Source organism: Dendropsophus ebraccatus, chromosome 7 (assembly GCF_027789765.1).
Source record: "Dendropsophus ebraccatus isolate aDenEbr1 chromosome 7, aDenEbr1.pat, whole genome shotgun sequence".
Lineage (NCBI taxonomy): Eukaryota > Metazoa > Chordata > Amphibia > Anura > Hylidae > Dendropsophus > Dendropsophus ebraccatus.
In genome coordinates, this window is record NC_091460.1 from 32,211,217 (window position 1) to 32,224,643 (window position 13,427).

At 44.6% G+C, this 13,427-nt stretch overlaps 1 protein-coding gene across 1 annotated transcript; it reads right to left on the bottom strand.

The window, feature by feature from the left end:
- Positions 1–2,794: 2,794 nt before the first annotated feature.
- LOC138796712 (uncharacterized) lies at positions 2,795–4,540 on the bottom strand. The gene is made up of 3 exons (XM_069976355.1): positions 4,256–4,540; positions 3,879–4,025; positions 2,795–3,737 (listed from the first exon to the last, which is right to left on the bottom strand). Exons 2-3 carry the CDS (start codon positions 3,986–3,988, stop codon positions 2,849–2,851), a joined length of 999 nt encoding a protein of 332 aa, XP_069832456.1. The 5' UTR covers positions 3,989–4,025; positions 4,256–4,540; the 3' UTR covers positions 2,795–2,848.
- Positions 4,541–13,427: the final 8,887 nt, after the last annotated feature.

A 13,427-nucleotide genomic window follows, 5' to 3' on the forward strand; every position in this document is an offset into this window, starting at 1 on the left:
GGAAGTAGCTCAGTGTCTTATGTGTGCAGACATAGACATGTGTTAGATTTATATAGATTGTATACATCGAGGCTCCAGCAGGGGGAGCAGTATATTTAGTGAACACTTTAGAGTAATCTCGATTTCGGGAAGATGAGGCGCCCCCTGCTGGACACCAGATAACTAACAAATGCAGCCTGGCCTAACCGCTTTGGGAACAGCTTTTGATCCCTCCAGGATCTAATCCAGAACATGAAATGGCAGTTATGCCAATAGCGTGGACTGTCTTCATAATGTTTAAACAATGTACGCAATGTGTCCATAGAGTAAACTAATGTTCCACTCGGGTGGCCTTGTGAAGACCCACATTTTGGGTCAACAGTGTGTGAATATATTGTAAAAAGTTCTAGTGTGGCACCTCGTACATAGAAAATAGTGTGAAAGCAGGCAGAGTGTAATCCTGCATTGGATGCCTCCATTTTAGTTATCTGGCTAAATATGTCCTTAAACCAAAGTGCCATCTTAGATAGTGACCAGTGTTGTTTTCTCCTCAGACCACAAGTAGTTCAGCAACCAGCAGAGGCCTCATCGGATGAAGAGAATGAAGAACCTAATCTGGCAGAGGGGTTGGCCAGGACTCCACCACCAAGATGTCAAGAGGGTCCTGTGGAGCCTGGCGAGAGAGAGTGACATGTGCCTTGACCGTCCAACAACATTTGTGTTTGTTCCGCACTCCCTCTCCTCAGCTACACCAACACCACCCCTTGTCTGCTACACTGTAGGGCCTTAGTGCCAACCGCGCCTTACTAGCATTAATAATTTCCTAACATTTGTGTGCACCAGGACCACATCAATAACACACTGTTTAGAAGGTCTGGCATCACATTAGCTAGGGATGACAATAACAGCTTGGGGGGATTGGGATGTCCCTTTTATTTTTGTGGTGCCAGAATACAGTCAGGCTGGCTGTGTCCTTCACATATTGCCCACACTATTGCCTCTGCACACTATTCTAACTTCTGTCAACATGGTCCAAAGTAGTCTCCACACACCCTCGGCCACATCCACCCACACACACTATCATGTGAATGTTTTATTTTTTGACATGTAATAAATCCATTGCGACATATCTTGTTGTTTCCCGAAATCTTATTTTTTACTTGTTTATGTTTTAGTGTTTAAGGGTTAAAAAAACAAATGATTATTGACTGCCACTAAGGAACTACGAAATACGCTTCAAAATACTTAGTGGACTTTGTTTGCATAGAAAGCTGTATTGAATGTTGCTATTGTGTCTTATAAAATTTTGTTGTATGCTTTACGTTAGTAGAAAATGAACACATGCTGGATGTCCTTCAGGAGAATATTTCTAATCATATGTGAGACATTGCTGTATGTGTTAAAATGAATGTGTCATGATAGGAAATATTATAATGTAGTTAAGTATTTCATTTATCAGGCCAACACTCTCCTGCTGTGGCCACTTCCTGCCTTGGCCACAGATGGCAGCAGAGAGCACTGTCATACATGACAAACAAGGAATCGCAACATTCACTACATGTTCGTAGTAGGTTCACAATACGTGTATTTGAGTCAGTATATTTTGGTCAGTATTGTTAACAAAACCAGTAGTGGCTTAAAAACACAAAGGCTGTGTTCACACAATGTAGAAATAGAGTGGCTGTGCGCCATTTAAAGTGAAATATTGCTAAGTTTTTTTCTAAGAATGGATGTTATTTGGAAATGTCCTTATTTAGTGTTTTAATGGCGCACATCCACAACATTACAACATTGTGTCGAGATCCTTTGGGTGTTTAGAATCCACTGCTGTTTTTGTTAGCTATACTGAGTGAAATACACGTATTGTGAAGCCACTAGCGAAGATGTAGTGAATGCTGCGATTCCTTCTTTTTGAGGTCTGAGCCTGCTCTATGCTGACATCTGTAGCCAAGGCAGGAAGTGGGCAGAGCAGGAGAGGCTTGTGATGAGCACTAACATATTTTGGGACATTAATGTTATTATCATGACACTATCATTTCCACATAGAGCTCTATGTCCGATGGTAGTAGAAATCTCCTCCTGCAGGACATCCAGCATGTGGTCATTATGTACAAAGTGGAGGATATATAAACGTACACACAATAAACTACATAATGTAGCGTTTACACTGGCAGATTGATGTGATGGATTTTGGATAAGAAATCCAGGAGATGACTGTAGACAAGGAACAGGTGATCAAGTAAAGAGCGAGATTTCTAATCTTTGAATACACTCTTCTGTGTTTTACAGAAAAAAAATGGATGATAAAATAATATTTTTGAACCGCAACCTAAGTAGACCACATCCAGCTGGCGCACCTGGGTGATGTGTGGAGGGATATATGTGGTGTGTTAATAGTGATTGTTAAGAAGTGAGATGGACTGTGGCACTAGAAGATATCAGATCCTGTTACATATCCCACACTAGAAAGTTAGACATATAGTGCGCACCCTGCTGGTCACTCCATAGGAAATGCACATGTTTTGATCACATCAATCTTTCAGCACACTAGGTTCAAAGGACTATACAATTAACATTAGCATGATGTGACCATGCTCGATAATTACTGGCCAGTAGTATATCGAGTGAGGTAATGTGTATTTTCGAACACTACTATGTGGGAACACACAACATGTTTTACATACATTGAAAAGGCAGACACATTGTTTAGTCGAATAAGAAAATATATTTTTTGTTTTAGTAAAAAGAGAATGAAAATTAAATATCAACCAATACATCGGGTTCAAACAACAAAAGAAAATAAAAAAACGCACACATCCCAGAGACAGGTGACATACATGCGGAAAAACATCAGTCCTGTGGCCGTGGCTCATAACGGAGGCTGTGAAAGGGGCACGGGCACGGCGCCTTCAGGAGTCATGAAGTAGTCAGCAAAGAGGTTCCTGACCACTATCCCGCGGTTGAGTTGTCTCCCTTGGCCATAGTTGATAGGGGCACTAAAAGCTGGCAGTGTCTCCACGTTCACCTCCGGGGTGGGAGCATAGTCCCGAAGGTAGTTGTGGAGAACACAGGCAGCTTTAATGACCATGTCAACTGTGGCCAATTTCAACTGCAGGGCAGTGGTAAACACTCTCCACTGACTAGTCATGATCCCGAAGGCGCACTCCACGAAGTTACGTGCCCGGCTCAGCCTCCGGTTAAATAGTCTCCCCCGTTCATCCAGCCCTCTCCGTGGGTAAGGGCGCAGCAGGTTGTTGAGTAAAGGGAAGGCTTGATCCCCTACCATGACGAATGGAGCGGGATGCGTGGTACCCGGAAGAGGAGTGGGAGGAGGTAGAGTCACGTGATCTAAGAGTATGCGCCGCCCAAACTCTGATCTCAGTAGCGCCCGGGAGTCCCCAGTACTGCCATAGGAGCCGACGTCGATGGCAAGGAAACGATACGTGGAATCAACAACCGCGATCAGGACCACAGAAAAAAATTTCTTATAATTGAAATACTGTGATCCTGATCGCGGTGGTTGCTTCACACGTATGTGCTTACCATCAACCGCCCCTATACAGTTGGGGAAATTGGCCACAGACTGAAAGCCTGCTGCTGACTGCAACCAAATCTCCCGGGTCGGACTGGGCATCACGATGGGCTGCAAATGCTCCCAGATCACGGCGCACGTGCACCTCACAATTCCAGAGATGGTGGACGTACCAACCCTGAATTGGAGGTGCAACGATACATAACTCTCCCCTGTCGCCAAGAATCTGTGAAAAAATGAAAAATAGTATTTTATGATTCTATTTCACATTCAGCTACATATTAAATTATTACATATTTTAACACTATATTAGATTTCACTACAATTACATGAACAAATAGTTCGCATTAAAATAAAGCATCTTCACCTTAACGTTATGAGCAGACGTCCCACAGGAGGGATGGATTTCCGCATGTAGGTGTCCTGTCTCTGGAGATGTGGGGTCAAAATGGAAAGTAAATTATCAAAGGCCTCCATAGGCAGGCGCACGAAGTCCTGGAACTTGTCAGGATGTCTGCAACAAATTAAGAAAAATATTGATCACTAATATTACACACAAACACACATCATAGGAAGATGTCATACGGTTTACAAATGTTGAAATTAACATCAAACGTTGTAAGGATAAACAAAAAACATAATAAAATTATGGACTTTGGGGTAAACATTTGTGGACAGTAACCTTTACATTTGCAATATTACATTCAAAGATTTGACGACTTTGATGTATTCAAATCGACATACCGTCGCAAATCATCATACAGGCAACCAATGTGGCCCCGGGTCTCCCTCCGAACATTGATGGGGTGGACCCAATATCGCCGTCCCACCTCCTGCAGACGGCGCTGCTCTGCGTCTTTTTGCCTCTGAGAAGAATTTTTAAAAAATTAAATTTATTATTTTTAAGACATCTCAATTAGTCACAAAATTATTACACAGTTGCATTTAAGGACCTTTGGTCAACAGTACTTAAGGGAGCTTGCATAAACAATACATTTAAATCAATGTTTTACGGATTATAAGCCTAAACAGTTTGTAAGGCTAGTTTGAAATAAGTTACATAAAGCTTTAAAAAAAAAAAAAAAAAAAAAAAAAAAAAAAATATATAGAGACTTACACACAAACGCTGGTAATAATTACGCATCTTCCACAGGATCGAAAGCACCACGAGCTGGTGCTTGCGGCGCAGCCTCATACGCCGGGCTGGCCCATAGGGCGCATTATTAGCGCCATCAGACATCTTTTTTTTTATTTTTTTGGCATTCAAAACACTACAAGCATATGGGCGTACTTCGCGAGTGGGCGGAGATTTTATAGGGATGTGGGTGTGCTTATTTGGCCCGGGGGCAGATTCATGAATCAAATACATGCTTTTGAGCGGGGCCAAACAAGCCAAGACACATCATGACACTACGGCCGGACTCTTACGATAAGACCGTAAGTGGTTTTCAAATACAGCCGCCAGACCACCCGGAGATGTACGGGACAGAAATTTTAACGCCCGCACTGTTACTACGTGTGAAACCGGCCTTAAAGTGTATTTGAGGGGACTGTGTGTTAGAAAGACCCACGAAGCACCCCATTTCAGAAACTGCACCCCCCAAACTCTGCAAAAGCACATCCAGAAAGTGTTTTAACCCTTTAGGGGAGTCACAGAAATAAAAGCTAAGTGTGTAAGGAATTAGAAAATTTTAATTTTCTGTGCAGAGATTTTATTGTAATCCAATATTTTTTATAATTATAAACCTATTACCAGAGAAAAGCACCCCAATATTGATTGCCCCGTTTCTGCAGTTTATAGAAATACCCCATATGTGGCCCTATTGCGCTATTTGACGCAACCACAAGCCTCAGATACAAAGGAGCGCCTAGTGAATTTCAACGCCTCCGTTATATTTGGTCATTTCTGACTGTACCACTTCAGGTTGGCAGAGGCTCTGGGGTGCCAAAACCTAAAAAAAACACCCCTAAAGGGACACCATTTAGAAAACTACACCCCTCAAGGAATGTAACAAGGGGTGCGGTGAGCATCTGGACCCCACAGGTGCTTCACAGATTTTCCGAACAATATGGCGTGAAAAAAGAAAAATTTATTTTTTACACTAAAACGTTGTTCTAGCCTTCAATTCTTCATTTTCTTAAAGGGATAAGAGGCAAAAAAAGACACAAAATGTGTAGCGCAGTTTCTCCCGAGTACAGAAATACCCCACATGTGGCGATAGAGTGCCAAGGGGGCGCAGGACGAGCCTCCAAAGGGAAGGAGCGCCAATTGGCTTTTGGAAGCTGAATTTCACTGAAAAGGATTTCAAGGGCCATGTCGCATTTACAGAGCCCTCGTGCTGCCAAGAAACTGGAAACCCCCCACAAGTGACCCCATTCTGAAAACTACACCCCTCAAGGAATCTAACAAGGGGTGCAGTGAGCATATGGACCCCACTGGTGACGGGCACAAATGTGGAACAATGTGACGTAAAAGTAAAAAACTTCATTTTTTCACTTTCATGGCACAAATGTGCCCGTCATCAAGGGGTCCATATCCTCACTGCACCCCTTGTTAGATTCCCTGAGGGGTGCAGTTTCCAGAATGGGGTCACTTTTGGGGGGTTTCCAGTGTTTTGGCAACACAGAGGCCTTTTGAATGCAACATGGCCCCTCGAAATCCATTCCATCCAAATCCAGCCTTCAAAAACCAAATGGCACTCCTTCCCTTTGGAGGCTTACCCTGCACCCGCACGGCGCTTTATGTCCACATGTGGGGTATTTCCGTACTCAGGGGAAATTGCTCTACACATTTAGTGTTTTTTTTTATCTTTTAGCCCCTTGTGAAAATGAAAAAATCATGACAAGATTAATGATTTAGAGTAAAAATTTTACAAAAATTACACTAAATGTTGGTCTAGCCTTGATTATTTTCCATTTCCACAACGGGTTAAAAAAGAAAATGAACACAAAACGTGTAGGGTAGTTTCCCCTGAGTACGAATACCCCACATGTGGGCATAATGTGCCATATGGGCACAGGGCACGCCACCAAAGGGACAGAGCGCCATTTAGAGGCTGGAATGGAGGATGGAGGCCATGTCGCAATTACAAAGCTCCTGTGCTGCCAGGTCAGTAGAAACTCCCAACAAGTGACCCCATTCTGGAAACTACACCCCATAAGGAATCTAACAAGGGGTGCAGTGAGGATATGGACCCCACTGGTGACAGGCACTTACGTAGAACATGTGCCGAGAAAATAAAAAATACAATTATTTTCATTTTCACGTCCCAAATGTGGCCGTCACCAGGGGGCCATATCCCCGCTGCCCCCCTTGTTAGATTCCTTATCGGGTGTAGTTTCCAGAATGGGGTCACTTGTGGGGGTTTTCTACTGTCCTGGCCGCACAGAGGCTTTGTAATTGCTTCATGGCAAGTCTCTAATGGGAATGGCGGCCATACCTATTTAGCTGGGGAAAAGGGACAATTCTAATTTATTTGGGGGTATTAGTCCAATTATTAGTTTATAAGGTGGAAATGACAGGTGTCCATCAAACTCAACCTGTGTTGATCCAGAGGAAGGCAAAAACCCCTCGTGAGGCAGACGACAGTAGCCTCATCACAGGGGAAAAATTCCTTCCCGACTCCATAATGGCGATCAGAATAATCCCTGGATCAATGTGACCCCTGAAATAGGAATAAGGGACAGAATTTAGATAATGTAGAACCCCAATGACGTGTGGTGCGCCTTGGAGCGATCCAGTATGCAGAGGCCAGGGTGATCAGGACAGGTGTCACACTGGAAAATGGTGTCCTTCCTGATCCCCCTGTTACCCCACACTCTGCACTTCTTCTGGGGTCTCCCGTTCTCCAGTGTGGGGGACGTCACCTGGAAAATGTTGTCCTGGTGTGATACGGGGTCCTTCATATCCAGAAGCGCTGGGTCCGCTCCATGGCTGCTAAATATTAGGGCTCTATTACTACTTCTGATATTTTCGTATCGTGCCGCAAGCTACAGTAGCTCGGGCAGCGAGGGAGCGGAAGAGGGGGTGCTGGTATAAAAGTTATCCCCGTACAGGTGGTGACCTTTATCTAGCTGTGGGAAGATCAGTTCCCGGATGATCTTCCCACTTGTTCCGAGGATTGGGGGTGGGGGGCATCTGGGGGCTGCATTCGGGTGTCCCTTCCTACATACACTCTAAGGGTATGTGCACACTGCGGAATCGGACAGCACCGACCGTCATTTTTTTCCGGGTCAACGGGTCACCGATGACCCGGAAAGCTTCCGATCGCCGCTATTGGCTGATCTGAATTGATCAGCCTATAGCGGCGATCGTAAGCACGGGGGGTGTTAACCACCCCCCGTGCCGAGAAGCTAAGATGGCCTGCTATGATTTATAGCAGGCCATCTTCCCCGATCGCTGTGTGCGAACACGCAGCGATCGGGGAAACATCGGGCATAAATTTACGCCCTGATGCGCCAAGTACCAGGGCGCGAGGGCGTAAGTTTACGCCCGATGTCGTTAAGGGGTTAACTGTCATCCATATGTACTTGTTTACATGTATGTGCTTCCCATCAGCGTACTGTAGCTACTGGCACTTGCTTTTTTTATTGTATGCACTGTAGCAAAAATTATTATGTTAATTTGTTTTCCCTATCGTCCCATTGGCATCACAACGTATGAGGTAAAATCGCCCCTGCGAGCCCCTGGGACGAAGGAATATTTTAATGAACATAATTAGATAAGCTTTTAATCCCCTCCTACGGAAGTATAAATAGGCCCCGCCTCCCCACATCATCAGTCTAATAACAAGAACATAATAAGGGAGGGAGCCTTGTGATGCCAATGGGTCTCAGGGAAAACAAATTAACATAATAATTTTTGCTTCCCTATCGTCCCATTGGCATCACAACATATGGGGAACTAGCAAGAAATCCCCAAGGGTGGGTTACTCCAGAGCAGCGGCACTGAGCACAGATCTGGCGAAGTCTGTTCTGGCTTCAAACTTATCATTCAATCTGTAATGTCTGACGAATGTGGATAAAGACGACCAAGAGGCAGCCTGGCAAATACTCTCCAAAGGTACGGATGACCTTTCAGCCCAGCTGGAAGCAACCGCTCTCGTAGAATGTGCTCTTGTGAATTCTGGAGGAGTCTTGTCTGCCGATGAATAGTATAATAAAATTGCATCACAAATCCAACGAGATATAGGGCTTGGAAGCTTTCTTCCCTTTACGAAGTAAAAAAAGACTGATGATGGGGAGGCAGGGCCTATTTATACTTCCGTAGGAGGGGATTAAAAGCTTAACTAATTATGTTCATTAAAATATTTCTTCCTCCCAGGGGCTCGCAGGGGCGATTTTACCCCATACGTTGTGATGCCAATGGGACGATAGGGAATGCTGGATGGATTACATTATATAGTTTACAATATAATGTATATGGATGCACTAGCACTTTAGACAACTTGTCCCAGCAGCATAGTTTCCCTACCTCCCCAGGTCTTGTTTTTAATTGTTTTTCTGTGATTAATTCAATAAACATTCATTTTTGTTATTGGAGATTGATTTATCTTCTTATATTGAGGTCTTTCATATAACATTTTGGTGTCGCTAAATTGTGATACGTTACCTCTCCACGCTCCCGATCTTATCCTGCCCTCTGCTTTTACTCAGTGATTGGCTAAGCAGCCTTTCAGCTCAGACCGGCCCCTCTGAAGTTGCAGCCATGGTGCAGGGAGTGAAAGCAGAGGGCAGGAGAAGACCGGGAGCGTGGAGAGGTAATGTATAATAGTTTAGTCAATCATTAGCTGCCGGCTGTGCATCACTATTACAGATATTGATGTGCGGTCTGCGGACGATGATTTTAGGTCTGGACGCCGTCGGCCTTACTAGCAGCTGTGTTACTTTCCAGGTATTATATGTGATGTGGCTGATGGGACTAGAGAATTGACTTGTATATAGATTAAGTAAGTGGTGCATCCATGTTTTGTACGCCACTAGTGATGAGCGAGTACTAAAATGCTCGGGTGCTCGTTACTCGAGCCAAGTATTTCCCGATACTCGAGTGCTCGTTTCGAGTAACGAACCCCATTGAAGTCAATGGGAGACTCGAGCATTTTTTGAGGGGACTCAAGTTCGGTAGAGAGAAGGTCGTGTGAAAACCTGTCAACCTCAGAAATTGATGGGAACACCACGGAAATGGACAGGAAACAGCAGGGGCAGCATACATGGATGCCTCTGAGGCTGCCTAATGGCACCATTATGCCTAATTCTGTGCAACAGCCTGGTTAAAACAGAGGTAGGCATATGGACCAGCCAAAAACTCAGCCTGACACAGCATGGCATAGAGAACACACGGAACCATTAAAACAGGGGTAACTTATCATGAACCACCCAAAAATAGGCTTATCCACCCAGCTCGGGTCAGTCACCTCGTCCTCATCCACCAGCTCTTCCTCCATTTCCTCACTCTCCTCCTCACTTTGAGTTACATCCATGACAACAACCTCACTGTCTGACAACCGGGTCTCATCGTCATCATCAGACACCTCTTCCAACCCTGCTTGCAAGTCCCCACTCTCATCACCCACTAACTGTGTGAGCTGCATAGTTTGGGCATCGGGACAGATCGACTGCTCCGGTTGCTCTGACTCAGGGAAGGGTCCAGAAAAGAGTTCCTGGTAGCATGGTGGTGGTGGTGGATCTGAATCCCTTCTTTCCCTGGAGGGGCCAGGCTGTGGGGAAGGAGGCTGAGCTAATGGAGCAAGAGTTCCACTCCCTTGGGTAGCATGGGCGGACTGCGTTGAAGACTGGGTGGTGGAGAAGTTACTGGACACATTATCCACGTGATCAGCTGTTCACACTGCTGCTGTTTCAATAACGGTCTACCTTGAGACCCCGGAAGTTGGTCAAAGAAGCTAGGGAGTGGACGTCTGCGGTGTGCCACTGCTACCTCCTCAACAGGTGCTGCTGTGACACCCTGCCCTGAAACACGCCCTCCGGCAACCACATCACTTGGAACCCCACGCCCACGGCCTCGGCCCTTACCCCTGGGGTTCACCATTTTATGGACACTGCACAGTATGGAACTGAGATAGGCCTTGCGTATGAAATACAGATATATTAAAAAATAGTTGTAGTAACCAATGGTTTGGTGGGGCTATACGGTGCTATCTCGTATGGGCAACAACTGTACACACTTTGTCACCCCAATACAATGAGCAGTAAAGTAAGTTCTATGCAAGATGCACTTCAACTCCCAGCTATACAGTGCAGTACACCAGGACCACCAGCCCCAAAATCAAAAAGGAGTACTCTGAGCACTTCTTAGGGGTCTGTATGCAACACCTAATGCCCCCTTTCTGCCAGCAGCCAGTTACCACAGTGTGCTGGTGAAATTGCGGTAGCAGCACTGCAAGTCCCAGCCAGCAGTCTGTAGTAATAGTATTAATAAAAGCTGTTAAGCCCTGAAAAGGGCTGTTTGTTTGTATTGCTAGTATATACCCTGACTACTGGAACGCTAAATCCTACACTGACACTCTCCCTGACCAGCAGCAGCTCTGTCCCTGATCTCTCACAGCATGAGTCTGAAGCGAGCACTGCCGGCGCCGAGTTTTATATGGCAGGGTCATCTGATCTGGCCAACCAATCGCTGCTATCGACATGTATGGGTCCCACGTCATTGCAGGATGTACAAAAAAGTCTCCTGCATGCTTATTGGCTGTGAAAAAGCGCGCAAACTTACAGGAAACGGATGATGAGATTTCCTCGAGTATCACAAGATGCTCGTCCGAGTAACGAGTACCGTAATACTCGATCGATTACCAAGCTTGGACAAGCACGTTCGCTCATCTCTATACGTCACCCAATCATTATGATTGAATCCTATCTTCTATATGTACGATATATACTACTACTATGACACAGGATACTTACCCCTGATGAAGTCCATGTGACTGAACGCGTGGGGTTAATCTACCTGATCCATCCGTGAGATAGCAATTGTGATTGTTCATTATATTTTGATTTACTCATTAATTTATTAGTTATTGTTTGCACTGTATAGTACTCACCTTATTGTAACTTATTTATTTCCTTTCTAGGACATTGCTTTTTTCCTCATTTATCATATACACTTGCACTTTGTGGCACTTAATGATAGGGTCAGATAGTTTACATACATTTGTTAGCACTTTATATCACTACTATATATATTTTTGATTGCTGCTACCTCTTTATTTGTCATGTGGGGTGGACCAGTTTTTCACTGTGCCTTGTTTTGGCCAGTGATAGGATTGCTCATGTTTTTAAATGGTTTTTAATTGTTTGTGTCTTTTTTTGATTTGAATAAAGAACATTGATTATATTGTGGAGGTGAAGATCCTATTATTTCCAGATCATTTGTGGTGTATAAGCTCATCAGGTGTTGAAACCCCAATGATCTGAAACTGATAATAGTTTATCTACAACGTTTCCGCGAAAAAAACCTTTAGGGTACGTTCACACGTAACGGATCCACAACAGATTACTCGCTGCAAATTTGCAGTGAGACCCGCTGCGGATCCCTGCCCTGTACATAGAGATGAGCGAATTTTTCAAAAGTTCGTTCCAACCGGACTTCCGAATTTTTTTGAAAAGTTCGGTCCGACCGAATTTCGGATTTCTTCGGATTTCATAGTTTAAAGCATCTATATGATACGGGGATAGTGTATTTGGTTGAATTTAGGGCTCTAGATGTCAGTAACATCATTATCTTTTCAATATCTCAAAGTTAAATTTTTTTTTTAGACTTCAATATTCACCATTACAGGGTCTATGCAGGAAAACACCTATGTCATATACACTCTTGCAAGGGTCCAACTATAGTACTTGAAATGGATACCTGTATAGCAGTTCTTTTTAGAGTTTTATTCTACACACATGCACAAGGTATATATTTGTGCCTCAGAATAACACCTATGTCATATACACTCTCGCAAGGGTCCAACTATAGTACTTGTATATCTGTATAGCACTTTTTTTAGAGTTTTATTCTACACACATGCACGAGGTATATATATGTGCCTCAGGATAACACCTATGTCATATACACTCTCGCAAGGGAGACAGTATAGTACTTGCATATCTGTATAGCTTGTATTTGTTCTGTGCACCCTTTGCTCTCCTATGCCTAATCTATCTACCTATCTTTAGCCCTCTCTATTTTTCTCTCACAATCACTATATGTTTCTCCTATCCGCTTTCCTAATAATCTTTTTGTTTTTGCTTTGTACAATATCTTCTCAGTGCAGCAGCGTGCAGCGTTTTGTCACTGACGAGCTCTGTGCACTGCTAACAGTCTCCTTCCTCTCTCTCTGCAGACTGCATCGAGCGGTCAAGTGACCGCTCCTCTTAAAGCAATACCGATGTCACAGAGGTGGTGGGCTAGTGCAAGATCCCTGCTAATTGGATGTGTTCCAGGCATCATGGGAAAGCGCTTTTCCTTCCCGGAACACTTCCTGCTTTCTAAAATGGTGGCTGCCTTTTTAGAAAGCAAGAAAAAAAAATTCGGAGCGGACTTCCAAAAATCCGAATCCGACCAGACTCTGACTTTTGGAAAAATCCAAACCGGATCCAATACTGGCCGAACCGGTTCGCTCATCTCTACCTGTACGCCCTATGGGCAGACAAACTCGCAGCAGGATGTACATCCCGCTGTGAGTATGTCTACAGCCTGCCGCGTTAGCCCCCCGGCCGCCGGAGCCTATACTTCACCTGCTCCCCGCTCCGGCTTGCTTTGGGGCTCCCGGTGTCTTCACATCTCACTCAGCCAATCAGTGCGCTGCAGCGGGGTAGTGCATGGATTGGCCACGCGGAACGTGCTGAGAAACCCCGAAGCAAGCTGGAGCGTAGAGAAGGTGATGTATAAGCTCCAGCGGGGGGTTAACGGGGTGGG

Coding starts and splice junctions, on each gene's coding strand:
- LOC138796712 (XM_069976355.1), bottom strand. CDS start 3,988: ATGGAGGCCTTTGATAATTTACTTTCCATTTTGACCCCACATCTCCAG. Junction 3,738..3,878: donor CGTCTGCTCATAACGTTAAG/GTGAAGATGCTT, acceptor ATTTTTTCACAG/ATTCTTGGCGACAGGGGAGA.